The sequence below is a fragment of the Lathamus discolor genome, chromosome 9, assembly GCF_037157495.1.
Source record: "Lathamus discolor isolate bLatDis1 chromosome 9, bLatDis1.hap1, whole genome shotgun sequence".
NCBI classification, from domain to species: domain Eukaryota; kingdom Metazoa; phylum Chordata; class Aves; order Psittaciformes; family Psittacidae; genus Lathamus; species Lathamus discolor.
Window position 1 is genome coordinate 11775487 of NC_088892.1, and position 14475 is coordinate 11789961.

At 40.3% G+C, this 14475-nt stretch overlaps 1 protein-coding gene across 4 annotated transcripts in view; it reads left to right on the plus strand.

The window, feature by feature from the left end:
* The window catches only part of AFF2 (ALF transcription elongation factor 2), a 371177-nt gene that overhangs the window by 316320 nt on the left and 40382 nt on the right, over nucleotides 1–14475 (plus strand). For all 4 annotated transcript variants that reach the window (XM_065689682.1, XM_065689684.1, XM_065689680.1 and 1 more), the window contains exons 10-11: nucleotides 12308–12470; nucleotides 13000–14019. In XM_065689682.1, coding sequence (XP_065545754.1) covers nucleotides 12308–12470; nucleotides 13000–14019 — 1183 coding nt within the window. The remainder of the gene's footprint in view (nucleotides 1–12307; nucleotides 12471–12999; nucleotides 14020–14475) is intronic.

Sequence of the window (14475 nt, forward strand, 5' to 3'; positions counted from 1 at the left end):
CTTCCGTATTCCCTCAGAGACTATGTGGCAGAGTCTGAGACAACCGCTGCATCAGTGTTGTTTGTAGACAATTGAATTAATTGGAGACAGGGTCATTAACTCGACCTGAATACCTCTGATTGCTTCTGTAAATAAGGTTAGAGAGCAAATGGCTAATCTTTGTTGTCATTATAGATTCTTTTTACATTTTCACACTGCCTTGTATATTAAGATCATTTTGCTAAGCAGCTTTTCAGGCTGTCGTCGTGTTTACAGTATTGTCTTGCATGGCATACAACCGTAATTGTATCAGACTTGCATTTCATTTCCCATATCTGTATAAAACATGATACTAGAGAGAGACCTATTCTGAATCGCAGCACATAAAAACCATTGGACCAACAAATTAATAAACTAAAATGAATAAGCTGTAGCATTAAAAAATAATCAAGTCACAAAACAAAAGTTGATTTTGTTTGCTTTTGTTTGAAAATTCCAGCGTGTGAGATTGCCAGGGATAATATAGTGAGTCCATTACTCAGTTGGGAACATGACCCGCAAGGCCAGCTCTGTGTATACCAGCCTGTGGGTTAAGCGTTATCTGGACTTTTGGCATGGATTTTCTTGGAATACAAGTATCAGGCTGTCATTTAAGCACAGATAGAACACAGATATTTTTCAAGGAGAGATCCAAAAAAAGGTTGTGAGCACACTGTTCCATTTCTCATCAAACTTCATAAAGAATGTAGCCTGAGAGGCCTAGGAAGGCATGTGTCAGGAACAAGAGACACTCTAAGCTTGAGAATGAGGTCAGGTTCACACTGAACTCAGGGATACCAGCTTGTCATCACTCCCGTATTCCACCATATACTTAAAAAAACACATTGCTTTCTCAGAAACGGTCTTGTAAGTGGAAGAAAACAGCTGGCAGTGTCTTATAGTATGCCTGGTATTTGCATGTATTTCTTTCATTCTAATTTTATATTCAAGATGGGCTTGAACCCAAACCCCAGATATGCAGTGTGAGTTATCCAAACTCTGGAGCCAAGTGTGGGATCCTGAGTCCATCTGTAACCTAGATGATAAGTGGTGTTTTATGAATTCAGATTCAAAAATAACAGCCTTTCCACTTCCAAACTAGCAAGTACAGCTTTCAGCTTCAGAACTCTGCCCATGTCAAACTCCCATTGACAGTCTGTTGGTGCAGGAATCCAGCCTGACTTGAGCATGGTGGGAGGAATATGCTGCCACACACCGTTTTCACTCAGCAGCCTCTGCACAGCTTACTTACAAGAACATTTAGGGATGTTGTTTCATTTAAAAAGCAAAGAAGGAAACTGTGTTGAATAGATGTTAAATTGTTACAGGTTTTGAAGGCATCATCTGAACTTGCAGACTGGCCTTGTAGGTTTTGCTGCGTGCAAAAGAAGAGTGAGAACTTGGCCAAGAAATGTTATTACTGAACAGGATACAGCTTAGAACTGATCTGAAATTCAGGGTAAGCCTTTTAGGTGTGGGCAACAGTGTCTCTGTCTCTCCCTGCATATTTGCAGTGAATGAAAGCATGAGTGATGTTCACCTTGGAGCCCTGCTGCAGAAGCAGTCAATCCTGCTCGGCCTCTTTGACCATTTGTGCTCCTTTCTACTGTACAGGCTGACTTTTGAGCTCTGTTCTTGGTTAATTTAGCTTTATTGTCCATTGTATCCCGAACAGTGTAAGCAAAATTAGAGGATAGAGGGCTTTTAACTCTAATGCAGAAAATAAGTCAATACTTCTCTACTTCCCTGCTAGTAGAGTGACATCCTGCTACTGATTTTTGTCATTAACAAGCAAGAGAGCTTCAGATCTCACGTAACAGGCAACCACCATGTCACACAGAATTAGGGTGTCTGGGCAGATATGTGAAGAACACGTTTACGCCTTACTAAAGGGATGATGATCAATTAGAAAACAATAAAAAGTTCAAGGGAGATTGAACTTTGCCTATTTACCTTTGTATCCGTGAGGGGTTTGGATCTTCCTGACCTTTGCTTGTTGGCAGACCTTCAGCAAGTCATTGCTGATACAATAACCCTTCATCAGTCTGGGGAAAAAATGGATGGTGGTAATGTTGAAAAATCCATTTCTTATAACTCAGACATATAAGTGACCAGAATAAAAGCTTCTTAGCTGGAAGGGTTTTACAAAGAAATAATTTAGCTAACCCTAAAGTTCTGTATTATTTTAGCCATACTGAAAAAAAAAAAAAAAAATAACCCAACAAAAAAACAAAAAACAGGCAAAATATCACTTTTCTTAGTACCCCATGAACAAAACCCACTTTATACTCAGGGTTATGGTCACTCTACTTCTCTTTTCCTGATCTCATCTTGTGGAACACAGCGTTTGTCCGCAGTCATTTCCAGGTCAGGTTTTAACTCCCCCTGCAAGGCATCCCAGTTTCTCTCAGGTTAAGCAAGCCAGGGATGGAGTACTGAAGTTACACACACGAGGAAGGCACCCAGTGTTATTTCTGGTGATCCTAGTTCATCTCTCTCGTTTAAATCAAAGGTGGCTCCAGACTCGTCCTCAGCATGCTCACAGGCAGTGTGGTCCTCATACTTGCAGTGTTTTGACTAAACTCCCACAGAGCTCCATCCTGAAGGTGCTAAGCACCACTAGCTCCCTCTGGAAGACGTGACAACTCTTTACCCACAAGATCCCAGCAAGTAGGTGTGGAAGCTAATAGGATCTTCACTTTATTTTGGTGTGGATGAAAAAGGCAAGATTTGCAGCCAGGTAGGGTTAAGGAATTAAAGATTCTCTGTTTCCTTTTGCTGTCATTCAAAATAACAAGCATAGGAAATTCTGTTTAAAATAGCTGAGCTTTTTGACTTAAAGGGTTTTCGTGCTGAAGATTTAAGATGTCAGGTTTAAACATGACACTGATAGTATTAGGCAAAGTATGGGAGCAGATACTTGCAACTGTCATTTTTTCTGAGTGTTTATTAATGGCCTTTTGTGATTTATAGTGAATGTTGTGAAAGATCTTCAGGTCCATTTATCACTCAAAGAAGCACCTTTTTTTTTCTTTAATACCTACAAATGTCATAATTAAGGGTGGATGCTGCTTAAGGATTTAGCTCCATTCTTAACATAAGATCCTTCAAGATGATATTTAATCCTAAATAGATTTAATGCCTTCTTTTTTTTTTTTTTAATCCACAAAGCAGTGTATTATGTAACTGGCAAAAATCAACAGCATTAAAAGAAGCTCACATTAGACAGAAATATAGAGAAGGTTTAGGCTTCCACTCCAAATGGAGTTTTTCGCCCCATTTTAAAATCAATTGTAAGGAAGAAACCTATGTTTCAGCATTCAGCTTTATTAATATTTTACTAGACAGGTTTCTCCTTGTTCAAAAAACAAGTCATGTGCTGAAGTACATCTTTATATCCATGAAGGGCTCTGGTGGTGTGCCATAAATTCATCATGTGTCTTTAGGTATACTTCTTTAAAAACTATTTCAGAGTAACTGGCCATTATTAATAATGATGGCTCCTTTTTACTGTTATGGCAGTAGCAGTCAAACTAAGTGTCTGCTTGTGGTTTTCATTAGCATCTGTGTACTTCTGTGGCACCAGTTATTCTAACTTAAATCTGATGAATGTAAATATGCTTGGAGTCTCACAATACTATCTGTATTAAAAACAGGGAAGAAGTACAGGAATTTAATTGTTTTCCCGTTAAATCCCAGACAGACACAGGAATCGAACCAGTTTTCTGAAGTGTCAGAACAGTGCTGTAACCACAGGTCTGTCTTTCTTTACAGAGGTGCAGTAGTCATGTCCAGAGAGGTGGATTATTTGTGCCTTAATCATTTGAGTAGGTGCCTACAAGCCATGCCATGCCTCTAGCACCAGTAGTGCTGTGTCACGCTTTGTCCTGTGTATAGTGCAGGGAGATTGCTATGAGTTTGTGAGCAGCTGAAGATCATTTAGTAAAATACTGCCCATTTTTTTGTGATTGTACTCAGTTTTTATCTCTGCCCCTTTCACTATTGCTTGTTTTACTTGTCATGCTCCTACAGCCCCTACAGTTAGAGCAGTCTTAGGTCTTTTCTAAATAGGCATGGCTTTGACAGACTGTGGAGCTGTTTTTCCTTCTCTGGGTTGCAGAGACTCATGTTTCTGGTTCATCTTCTTTGCTCTGCAAGTGGTTATACTGCTGACCTGCTCACAGGGGCTTCCCCTAGAGGATATATCCTGAGGTGATGTTGTGACACTTGTACATAGTGTGAATGACTGTGCATGTGCTGTAAAGCTCTGGAAAATCAGGATATGCCTTTTGGCACCCTTTCAAGCTCAGAGGTGGACAGGGGGAAAGGAAAAGAAAAATCCCACTTCCTCATGTTTTCTGACTGCTTGGTTCTCGGGATAGTAAAATTAGCTTTCCTCAGATAGCAGATGAGACTGGAAATGTTGAGGAGTTGGAGGTGTCATGTGGATCCATCTGCACCAGTGTGTTTTGGTCCCATAGCTCCCAGTTCTCTTCCCACTGGGTTCTGTAAGCTGGATTCTGTTTTCAGTTAGAACTGAAGTAGAACTGAGTTAGAACGAGTAGGGTAGTTCATTTACAACATTATGTATCCAAGTTTCTGCCGTACATGAATGAGAAAAAAAAACAAAACACTTTGCTTTTAGAGGTTCACTTTGGGTTTTTTGATTATGATCCCACTTGGACTTTCTGATGAAATAAGTAAAATCAAACTGGAAATAAGTGACTTATTAAAAAGTATTTTACGTTAACTAAAAACTAGGAACAGTAGAGGGGTGAGTATGTACTTCTAAACTTTCACAGAAGATTCACAAAGTGTACTGAAAGATGCAGTATTTGCATTTTCTTTGTGGAAAATGAATAAGTTCCCATGTATCAATGCTCATCTCTAGCTTGATTCAGTGGGGTAATATTGATATAATAAAATGGTTCCATTTACATCAAATGAGGCCCTTTGGAGCTCACAGTAAGAGATAGTATTCTTATTCTTCCAGATGCCAGACAAACAGTAGCACATCAGGGCATAGTACAAATAATGCACTCTGACACCTGAATCCATTCACTAAAATATTGTACATCAAAAATGCATACATTGCATTTCCTGAATAATACCATGCTCACAAAAGTGTTTCCAAACTCTGAGGTGAGCAGGGTGATGCATGCACAAATCATGGGTACAATACTGCTTTTAATATGCAAAATCCCCTTCTCTTCCATGTCAAGCGTGTATGAGAATGCTGTGAAATTGGAAGGAGAGCGATTACCATACCAATAGTTCAGAAAGTTTTTTATGTGCACCGTTAGGGATGTGCCGTTCAAATCCTTCCTCTGCTGTTTGTTTTTTATGAACAGTTTGATAAGGCAGTTTGATGCGTGGCACCTTTTTTTTATGGCAGATGTGATAAAGAGTCAGAACTTACTGTAGCCCAGGGATAAAGCCTGGGAAAGGGTCAGAATAGGACAGTAGAAACAGTACCGTGGTTTAAGTCACATTGCAGATGTGTATACTCAGTTCCACCTAGGATTTGTGGCTAATGTAATTCTTTATTGGAAGGCTTTGACCTTGTTATGGATTCCTGGCAGCTTTTCCCCACTCTATTTATTACTAATGCAAGCTGTCAATCACTTTAGTTCTGCTTTGACATAGATTGTGGCTCATAGGAGTTAGTTCTGTCATTCTTTTTATTTCTTTCATCTTTGCTATCCTTTTTTATGGTCTTTAAAGCTGGAAATATAAAAGGGTTATATGTATATGAAAAAAACTCTGTTTCAGTAACCCTATCAACCTTGTTATAAACAGTCTTTGATTAAAACAGTTAGTTTTGAACACAGTAAAATGAGAATGTAGCTTTTTACATACAACATCTTGTAAATTACCCTCACCCTCAAAATAAATCAGAACTCCTGTTTGCATTACAGTGGTCAGGATTGATACGAGCAGATCAGCTGCCACATCCTGAATGACATATTAGAGAGGTTTTCCCTTTCCATGTGTTTTGACATGAGAGAGCCGTCAGAAGTGATGTCTTACTATGTGTGCTAATGTTAGCTGAAGTAACAATTTCCACACATTATTTCATTTCACTGACCTGGGTATGATAAATATTTTAAAAGGGCTCGATACAGGTTTTCAGTTCCTGTGTCAGCCCAATCTCTGAAAGTTTAGATTTGAATTCTATCAGCCTGATGATAAATAATTTAATACTGACCAATGGAAAGGCAGTGAACAAACCATTCAGAGCAATCCTTTTCTTTAAAAACTAATCTAGTGGCAGTCATATGTAAGTTTGAAGACACAGATATAAAAATTCATTATAAAAAAATGGCAGCTCCTTTTCAAATTAGAAGAGAATATTACTTCCTGATAATGGTATAAAAATAGAAGGGAAATAAAACTTCGTTATTGAACAGTTATGGTATTAAATTCTGACACTAAATTTTAATCTGCTAGGTGCTGCTCTATTATTATCTGCTAGAATAATGAAGCAGCCTTTTTACACAGAATTCAGTGAGCCCAGTAACTCCTAGTAGTGCCCCTCAGGTTTATAGTTTTTTGTGTTTGTTCCTCTCTCTTATCTCAGAATAAAGTGTATTGAGTGGGAAAACAGTATCTGCCAAGAGTGAGCATTGCTGTCTACTCTGATAGATCCTGTAGTGTGGTTGTAGTGCACAAAAGTCTTACTCGAAGCTGGGCACCCAATTTTCAGTGCCCTGTGCAATCAGAGTCTTTGTTCTGAGGAATCTGCATTTTAAATAGATGAGCCGGATTAAGGATAGGCACCATAGTTTCTCTGTTATTCAGCATGAACTGGTGCACAGATGTATTTTCTTCTAGACACAAAGCAAAATTCATCCAAGTCCCAGTCCAGTACCTCGATGGAAAGATCAACCACTCTGTCAAGTCTGAGGTCACTTTTTCAGCATAGACCTTCCCGTTTCCAGAATTCATTGATTGAATTTTCCCTAAAAATAGGCCTGTGCAGTAAAGCAACCTTTGTAGAGTGCTGCTTCATGTGGAAATACATTGCCAGCATTGATATACTGTTGACACACTGGTCAGTTACCATCTACAATTTCCCACTGCCCAACAGCGCTCTGCTTTTTCCAAGTTTACATTTTGATTTCTGGGTAGAGCAGTGGAACAAGTGGCCAATTCATCATTACCCTAAAAAGGAAGGGTTGGAATGAATAAAGCTATTGTTGGAAGGCACCATCTATTTGCCAAATTCTCTTCACAGCAATTAACGTGACTACATCTAATTGGTGAAAAGTTCAGGGAGATAGCTCAGGAGTTTTTGTTCCTTGGTGAGTTTTACGGCAGTAGGCTGAACTGCACAACTTTTCTTTTCATGTGTATTTACAGGGTAAAAAGCTTATTCTTTTTCTTATTAGAAGTTAATGAGTTTTAGTATTTCACATTATCTTCATTGTAACTACCAGGTTTAATCTTGAAAATAAGTTATTACACAGAGTAAATGATGTGTTGAAAATAATATAATAGCCTAGATGACAACAAGAAAGTATAAGCTGCAAGTTGGGCCGCTGGTTCTCTAGGCAGCATAATAATCCAAATATATAATAATGCCATGTCCGCTTTAACTGGCTTTGGAAAAGTAACCCATGAGTTTAAAACCAGACAAGCTGTAGGGTTACATTTAAATTTGTGCAGCTCACATGTACCAGTGAATGGTGGTGAAAACAGGATGGTTGGTGTGTGATGAGCTTGATGCAGTCCCTTACTTGGAACCACCTGCGAGCCTCAGCTGCTCTGGAGTTAAGCCTTAGCTCAACAAGTGTTGAAAAACACTGGCAGGCACTGGTGATATTGGTGTTGTTCTGTCCTTCAAGACATTTCTCACTTTGTGTCCATGCTGTACACAGTCGTGCTACCAGGCAGCAAGGGACAAGGGAAGTGCTGTGTGCTGCAAAAGCAGGAGGGAGATAAGTGAAAGTGCTGCAGAAAAGCTTCTTTCCAAATCACTTCTGGACATGCAGGTGTCTTTCTGTCTGCTTCATTGTTTGATAGCAGAGAGGAGACCAGCTTACCAACCTGCAGGCAACTAGAGACATCATCACAACAGCCTTTGCAAAAGGAGGTCTGGTTTTCCTCCACCTACAGTGGTGGATGTCACTCCAGTGTCTCTGATCTCCATGGCACAGGAGAAGCTGCTCTGAAGAGGTGTAAGCAGATGCCGGTCCGTCTGGCCTGAGTGATGGGGATCCTTGCTACCAAGTCACAGCTGTATTTTTCCTCCCAGATAGCACAGACATGGTAAGGGCTCCGGGTCAGGGCAGAGCCTGTCTGACTGCCCTGCAGGACATCTCAACTGCTGAGCACAGGGCTTGGAAAATGAGAACAAAAGGGGAGGAAACTAGTGTTTCCATTAACTTTGGAGAGGCCTTGGGCTTAGAGACTATGAGAGGCCCATACTGAGTATGAGGATGATTGTAATACCTCTCATGTTTGCTTTGTGTGTTTGGATTGCAAGCTCTTTGGCCCGAGGACTGTGTCTCATCATGTATTTACACAGATCCCAGCACAGCGGGTCACTGGTCTCAGTAGGGGCCTCCAATCTCAAGTGATAATAATGGACTGGCTTTCTTCTAAGTGTTATTTACCCAAACAATACTGTGTTCCACTGGGGAGCATTGTTTTTATTAATTTTTTTTTTCAATTCAAATAAAATAAAAACATTGTCCACCCAGGCACTGAGGAATGACATGAGTGCTCACCTCCTGCTGGGAAATAAAAATTCAAGAGTTTCAAATACCAGTGCTTCCTGCCCCCTTTAGTCACTTTGAGGACTTGTATCTGATGGTAAAATGCTTTAAATCCATTTTAAACCTTGTCTAGGCTGGCATTCCTTGTCTGGATCTTAGCAACACAACAAAGCTTCCTTTGAAAGTCTCTTAGAGAGGCAGCCCCCAGTTCATGTAGTTGATATGTGTGTGAAGAAGTCCAATTTATTTGTATAACAGCTGCTTGAATGCACATTTTCAGAATCTATCTTATCATCTTTTAAAACATGTGCTTTAACTTTAAAGCTGAAGAAGTCTTTGGGAAGAGTGCAAACCAACCTGTTGTTTTGAACTAAAAGGTCTATTTTATGTAAGGAAAATAACTCAGAAGACAACCAGGAATCCCTCCCCTACACTCATCTTATTGGAAGCAAAGGTTTATTTTTTTTCATGCACTTGCATGTGAAAGGTCTGTATATTTTCTTCTGTTCTGCTGAACACCATTACTAGTTGATTGTGCATGTACCTATATGCAAGATCTCTCTTTAGTATGGGGAGATGCTCGGAAAGGCATTTTGGATCTTATCTGATTGTTTTGCAAACATGCAGAGTTACTCTCAACCCAAACTATATGATGAAAAGTTGAATGCTTCTACTTTAAAAATGAAGATCAGCAGTGATGCCTTCAGCATGAAACCACCCGATGTAGCCAAGGCATAATTTTATTATCCCAGATGAAAGACAAATATGACCTCATTGTGTTTTGAATGAAAAACATTATTTTGAGTCTGTCTGGTTCCTGCAAGCTTGCTGAGCTGTGTTACTCAGTAACGTTTGGCATATGATAATTTTCTAAGGCTAGTGTGCAGAAAGAAAGAAAATAAGGCCAGGCTGGAGCGGCCATCTATTTCCATGGGTTTTTTCTTGCCCTCTTGAGTTCTTTGTCAGACAGTTGCAGTCTGCTACAGTACAACTCCAGTTGTTTCGTGTAAGTGCATCCCAGCTACAGTGTCATTTCTCTTCCAGAGTGCTAAAAGATGTAGGTTGTGTTTGAAGGCTGGAAAGGTCTGGCCTTACCTGCTGGGACACTGGCTTTTCCTTCTTTGATCTATTATAAGAGGTGATATACTTTAAATCAGTTATCTTAATGAGAGCAAACTTGCCAGCACTGACAGCAGAGCATTTTCTTAGGCAATCTGCACAGATGTGTGAGCAGCCTCACACACATCCTTCTGTACGGGGGTTGCCTGGGCATAAACCATCCCAGGCAAGGAGCTTTGTCACTGCAGTAGTCTGGTGCAGGTTTATGTGCCCAGCTACAAAGATGCTTCAACTCCGTGCAGGAACCAGACTTATCGTCCCCCTGTCTTGACAGCCAGCTCCCTGCTAGGGTAGTGGGAACTGGAGTTTCCATCAAGGGTGAAGCATTAATATTGTCTTGTTCACTTCTAGTTGAAGTGAAATAGATGAAGAAAATAGATGAAGCTCACAGATTTAGGGAAAAAGTAATTTTTGGGTTGCAGCTTCATCATTCTGATAATTCCATAAATAACATTTGTTTCAAGGCTGATGTTTCATTTTGGTATTTTAGAATAGAATTGCCACATTTGCCTCTTCAGCTTTGGAACCCTTGTGTTTTTTCTATTTTTTCTCTTCTTTTTCTTTCTTCTTGGAAACAATTGTAATGAAGTAGGAAAACTCAGGTTTCATCTGCTTTAAGTGTTTTCTAAATAGAAAATATAAGGCCAAAACCACAAGATATTGAAATGAAAGGCAAAATCCCCTACAAACACATTTACTTGTTTCCTTTTTCCACTGTAAAAAAAAAGTCTTTTGCTACACTTTCTTGAGCTTCACTGAGAAGGAGGGATAAAGAAAGAAAAACAAATGTGAAAATAGTGACTTTAAATACGAAGTGCAAGATTTACCTTTTAATTCAGCAGTGATTAGTTCTCCATGATAGTTTTGGAAATGCCAACTTTTTTAAAAGCATCTCTTTGATTTACCTGTTACTTCCAGATGAAATTTGTAGAGTAGCTCCATTTGAATCAGTTGAGTGAAGAGCCTCTAGAAGAATGGGGGGGAGGGAGAGAAGTATATGCACTTAATGAGCAACAAAGTTAGTGATCTGTAGGAATTACCCAAGTGAGTAATTTTGTTTCATTAATGCACCCTAAAGCACCAAGCTGTTTTGTCAATGGGCACTGCAGGGCCATTGCAGTGCTCAAAGAGACAGTTATGTTACCAACCGCAGTGTAAGGGATAGGTTTACCAACAAGGAGGGAGAGAGAAAGTAGCTTAGCATAAGAAAAAAATTAAAGACCATCTATTATTGTCACTGAAGCCAATGACAGTACTTGTAAAAACTCTAGCAGAGCAGGTCACATGTAGTTTTCCTGACTTTTCCAACTTCCAGTTTCTTAGTTAGTGTGGTTTCTTAAGAAGGCATCTTGATGCACATAGCATTTCAGTTTGAAAGGGGAAGGAGGGCATGTTCCTGGCTTACTTGAATCATTCTTGGAGGGAAGTAAAAAAGCAGATAGCAGGAATGAAGGCAAAGCTGTATTATAACTTCTAGGCATCTCAGAATCGCTCAATATGGGACACACACAGCATATGATATATTAAGGTGAAGTATTGAATATCCATAAAGGAGTACTAGCAAGCGGTGTCAATTTTCAAACACTTTGCTTTGTCAGCTTCACAAATTTAAAATCAATCATCAAAAAGTCCCTGAATAGATCAGCCTAAGAGACATAAAACCTTATGGTTATCTCCCTGAGAAAAAAGTTGAAATTAAAGGTGAGTTTATAAAGACTCAGGTGGCAGAATTTGTAGTGCTTAAAACTGGGGTCATCCAACCTCTCAGTTTAGAAATAAATGCTGAGGAAAGACAATGACACCCAGTGCATTGCTAATAAATACATCCTGGAGGACAGTTGAACATGCAGAAAAATAGATTTCACAGTGAGGCTTATTTTCAGCATGAATGCCATATTCTCACTGCATTATCATAAACATGAGAGAAAAAACAGCTATAAATAAAAAATTCTTGGGCAGTCCCTGAGGACTTGTCAAAAATATGTAGGTTTTGTATGCTGCAGTGTAAAAGTATTCATTAAAATTAATTTTTAAAATGCCCCATCCAATATTAGTTGCCTGATGTCCTTCCTCTGATCATAAATTATAAATGAACCAGCAAAAAATGAAGAAACCGTGATTCCATTAATGAATTATTGAAGTGTGATTGTTAGTATTTGCAATCACTGAGCTAATAAGCTCAGGCTTGTGACACTGAACTGTTTCTCATTTAAGGGTGATGGTGATGTGATTAACACCATTATCAGTGTGTCCCGTGAAGCATAAACCCAATGGGCTCCTTTGGTGCCTATGCAGTGACTTATGGAGCTTTCACTGAGTCTGTGCTGCAGGAGGGGGAGTTGACACAGAAGAAAGTCAGTGTGAACTGGGTTCACTGGGTAGCTCCCCCGAAGGCGACACTTTAAAAAAGACAAGCAGCATACTGACACGAAAGGCTCTTCTCCCCACAGCAGCCTGTCCGTGCCAGCAGCACACGCAACCGGCTTGGCCCATTCCAGTGGTGGCTCCGGGAGCTCCAGTGAGTCCGAGAGCAGCTCTGAGTCTGACTCCGACAGCGAGAGCAGCTCCAGTGACAGCGAGTGCAACGAGGAGTCACGCAGTGCCACACCAGAGGTAAAGCCACACTCAGCTCCTCCCCACTGGGTGCTCAGAGGGGGAAGCATGGAAGAACATGAAATCCTGCTCCCTGATAGGAGATGTTGGAGTTCTCTGCTGTTTGATGCTGTTGACTTTTTTCTCACTTCACAGTTTTACATGTATGACCCACATACTCATTCTAGTTTTTGGAACAATCCTTCTGGCCTACATTTGAATTGTTTGAAAGTAATATTTAGATTTTTGCCAGTAGCTAGAGAAGATTTTATTGACACAGTGTTCAGCTGGGACTAAGGGAAGGCAACATGACAAAAGTATGTCTTCAGGGACCAGCTAAACTTTTTAGTTGTATTAAATTTCTCCAGGGTCACGTTGTAAACCAGATAAGGAAGCCTAATTAACCATAAATACTCCATAAATACTCCCATAAAACTAGCAGTAACCACTAGTTGACTGAAATAAAAGGGTACGTTAAAAACATGCTCTTTTAAAGGGAAAAGCATTGCTTCTGTGTGAGATTTGTTCCTTGTTATTCTTCCATCTGCAGCCTGACCCCCCCTCAACAAACAAGTGGCAGCTGGATAAATGGCTAAATAAAGTGAACCCCCACAACAAGACCATCATCAACAATCAAAATGAGCCTCACAGTGAGACCAGCTCCCAGACCCAGAGCAACCAGGCGGCCGAAGGGCCTAACAAAGGGAAACTCAACAGCAGCCTGCCCTCGACTGATTCCAAAGACCGGGCGATCCTTAGTCCCATCCGAGAGAAAGCCAAACCACGGGTTGCCCAGAAAACCCCAGAGGCAAAAAGCTCCAAGCAGAAGTCACCAGCTCATAATGAGCCAACTTCACAAAGGACTACTGGGAAAAAGCAACCCAAAAAGGTAGAAAGGACTTCCAGTGTAGAAGAGTATAACTGGCCCAAACCAAATAATACCAGCAACACTCCCAAAGAAAAAGACACACAGGAACCCCCCGAGCAGCCAAAGGTTCGAACTAAAGCAGCAGTTGGAAAGACTGCTCCAAGAAAAGAACCACGAACTAGCACAGGTCTCACTTCAGAGAAGAAGAAGTACAGAGGCCCCAGCAAAATTGTCCCCAAATCCCGGGAATTCATTGAAACGGATTCATCTACTTCTGACTCAAACACTGACCAGGAGGAGAGCTTGCAGGCTAAGGTATTGCCAGCTTGCCCTGGCTCTGCCAATGGTGTCAAAGCAAAGGACTCTGGCAGTAATATCCTCAGCGTAAGTAGTTTAACTAGCAATGGCAGCAACACATCTATTGACCAGACCAGCAATGACCTGGAGGAGCAGCTCTTTTCTCCTATTCCAATTGTACAAAATGAACTTCTGTCCCCTCTGAGAGAATATGAAGAACTCAAATCTCTGTGGGTGAAAATAGACCTTAGTTTACTCTCTAGGATACCTGGGCAAGAGCCTTTTGAGACCACATCTGTGAAAAGTGAACCAAGAGAGGCAAATGTGAAACACAGGCGACCATCTCGGGAGTCCCCTACCCCAGCACCTGAAAAACCACCCACAAAATCCAAAAGGAAACACAAGGTAAGTAATTTTCACTGTCTGGAGGAAAACACTGAGTTTGTATGCATCCTTGATGTCAGGATCACTCTCTGATTCCTCACTGCACCTGCAGCAGGGCTGTAAGGAGGCCTCATAACACTAAGACTATTGTTTTTACGAAGAACATACATTTACAAGTGCATTACTGCAAATTAACATCAGAAACCAGTAAAAACCAAACTCCAGCTGACAAAATCAATGAACAATGTATTTTTTTGACATTGGTCTTACAAGCTTTTTCACTGTATTTGCTCACCCATTAATTTCTAGTGTTCTCTAATCTGCAGAAGGATTCCCAATGACAAGTTCATATTACTACAGGTTCAGCCATACTCAGAAAATGTGACTTCTGTTTGGAAGGCAGGATTTTATTGTCTTCAGAATTAAGGCATTTTCACCACTGGCTTAAATAGGCATTGCTTCATTAAAGTCAATGGA